Here is a 2296-nt window from a genome sequence, read left to right as displayed (position 1 = left end):
ATCTGAAAGTAGCTCGTCAAGCCATCCGGTCACTGCTCCTGCTGTACCACCATCGCTACCATCAGTTCCTCCAGCCCTCACAGGTGGGTGGAGCACTGTCGCGAGAAAAAAGAAGGGAGTGGGAAAGACAGGTGCGCCTGCGGCTCATGTCACAAAGCCAACAGCGACGAAGAAGGTCACACTGCGGCCCCCAAATTCCGCAGTGATCATTTTGACGCTGACTCAGGAGGCTGTGGCTCGAGGAACCACATATGCCTCCATTATTGAAAAGGCAAAACATCGTGTTAGGCGACCACGGCATTTCCGGAGGGTGCCAAATTCGCGCGGCGGCTACCGGCGCGCGAAAGTTAGAAGTGGCGGGGGAGAACTGCAATGATAAGGCAGACTCCCTAGCTACAAGCCTCAGGCAAGTCCTTGCAGGGGACGCTATCGTATCCAGGCCCTTTAAAACAGCTGAAATGCGTATCTACGGCCTGGACGACTCAACATCTCCTGGGGAGGTCGCGATAGCGGTAGCGCGCGCCGGTGGCTGCCTCGCGGAAATCGTGAAGGTCAGCGAGATCCGTCGCAACCCTTGGGGTCTCGGCTCGACCTGGGTTACGTGCCCGGTGACGGCAGCTAAAAAGATAGCTGAATCCGGCAAGCTTCTTGTCGGCTGGGTCTCGGCACGTGTCACAATTGCTGAGCCCCGCCCTCTTCGTTGCTTCCGCTGCTTTAGCACCGGCCACGCTCAAGCCATGTGTCAGGCCGACAAGGACCGCAGCAACAGCTGCTACCGCTGCGGGCTCACAGGCCACAAGATAGCGGAATGCACAGCTGATCGTCCTCGCTGTCTGCTATGTGCGGAAGCGAAGAAGCCAGCGGATCACCGACTTGGGGGTCCCGCTTGTAAGGCCCCCAAATCAAAAGGAGGGAAGGTTCCGAAAAACACGGCTGGTGTAAGAGCATCCCAATCCACCATCAACCAGAGCGGGACGGCTAATGAGGAAGTAGCGATGATCACCGACCAACAATAATGGCCACCAAACTCTTACAAGCGAACATCAACCACTGCGCTGCAGCCCAAGATCTCCTAATCCAAACTATGGCGCAATGGCTTATAGACATAGCAGTAATTGCAGAGCCATACAACATCCTGCCACGCGATAACTGAGTCGGGGACACTGACAACTTGGTGGCCATAGTGAGGCATACAGCATCCAGTTCCCTCCCTTTCAGCAGAGTGGCCAAAGGCAAGGGCTGCGTGGCGGCGTTCACGGGAACAGCGGTTATAATCGCCTGCTACCACTCACCTAATACAAGTCTAGCCGATTTTCAGGAGTTCCTGGCTGAGGTCGGCAGACTGATTCGTTGGGCTCACCCCGCCGCAGTACTAGTGGCGGGGGACTTCAATGCAAAGTCGGTGATGTGGGGATCTCCGGCTACAAGCGCCCGTGGAAAGGCTTTGGAGGACTGGGCCGTCTCGTCTGGTCTTATTGTCATAAACAGGGGCACTACCCACACGTGCGTGCGGCACAACGGCGGATCAATTGTTGATATCACCTTGGCCGGCGCCGCTCTTGCACGCCGTATTCAGGGTTGGGAAGTGCTGGAGAGGGTTGAGACGTTGTCCGACCACCGGTACATCCGCTACGAAATCCTCCCCTCTCCAGTTACCCCGAACAGTCCGGGTCGTGTCCCGCGAGGCGACGGTCCAAGATGGGTGTTAGGAAGACTTGATTGCGACCTATTGATCGAAGCCGCGTTGGTGGAGTCTTGGTCTCCAGTACCAGAGGGTCAGGCGGACGTGGAACTAGAGGCTGAACAGCTTAGTAGCAGCATATTGCGGATCTGCGACGCGGCAATGCCCCGGGCCCAAAACCGCCTCCCCAAACGTCAGGTGTATTGGTGGTCGCCGGAATTAGCCCAACTACGTACTGCTTGCGAGAGGGCGCGCCACCGATACACCAGGAGTCGACGTCGACGTCCCAACGAGGCCCGCGAGGCAGAACTTCATGCCGCATACAAGGCTGCTCGGAAAGCTCTTTCGGTGGCAATCAGACAGGCGAAGCGTAGAGCGTGGGAAGAATTACTAGAGACTCTGGATCGCGATCCCTGGGGGCGGCCGTATAGGCTGGTGCGAGCGAAACTTCGCCCCTGGGCACCCCCAGTGACACAAAGTATGGATCCGGAGCTCCTGCAGCAGGTGGTTGCAACCTTGTTCCCACACCGAGGGGAGTTCTCTCCACCATCAATGATGACGAGTTCGGAGGGCCAGTGTTTTAGCCACGTCATCACAGAAACCGAAGAGGTGGTC

General features: G+C 57.4%; 1 protein-coding gene across 1 annotated transcript; it reads left to right on the top strand.

Annotated features, from left to right (window-relative positions):
* Positions 1 to 458: 458 nt before the first annotated feature.
* LOC142974180 (uncharacterized) lies at positions 459 to 1016 on the top strand. The gene has a single exon (XM_076116343.1). The coding sequence runs from the start codon at positions 459 to 461 to the stop codon at positions 1014 to 1016; it is 558 nt and encodes a 185-aa protein (XP_075972458.1).
* The last annotated feature ends 1280 nt before the right edge of the window (positions 1017 to 2296 follow it).

The sequence above is a fragment of the Anticarsia gemmatalis genome, chromosome 7 (assembly GCF_050436995.1).
Source record: "Anticarsia gemmatalis isolate Benzon Research Colony breed Stoneville strain chromosome 7, ilAntGemm2 primary, whole genome shotgun sequence".
Classification (NCBI taxonomy): domain Eukaryota; kingdom Metazoa; phylum Arthropoda; class Insecta; order Lepidoptera; family Erebidae; genus Anticarsia; species Anticarsia gemmatalis.
This window is presented reverse-complemented; position numbering and strand designations above follow the sequence as displayed.

Coding starts and splice junctions, on each gene's coding strand:
- LOC142974180 (XM_076116343.1), top strand. CDS start 459: ATGCGTATCTACGGCCTGGACGACTCAACATCTCCTGGGGAGGTCGCG.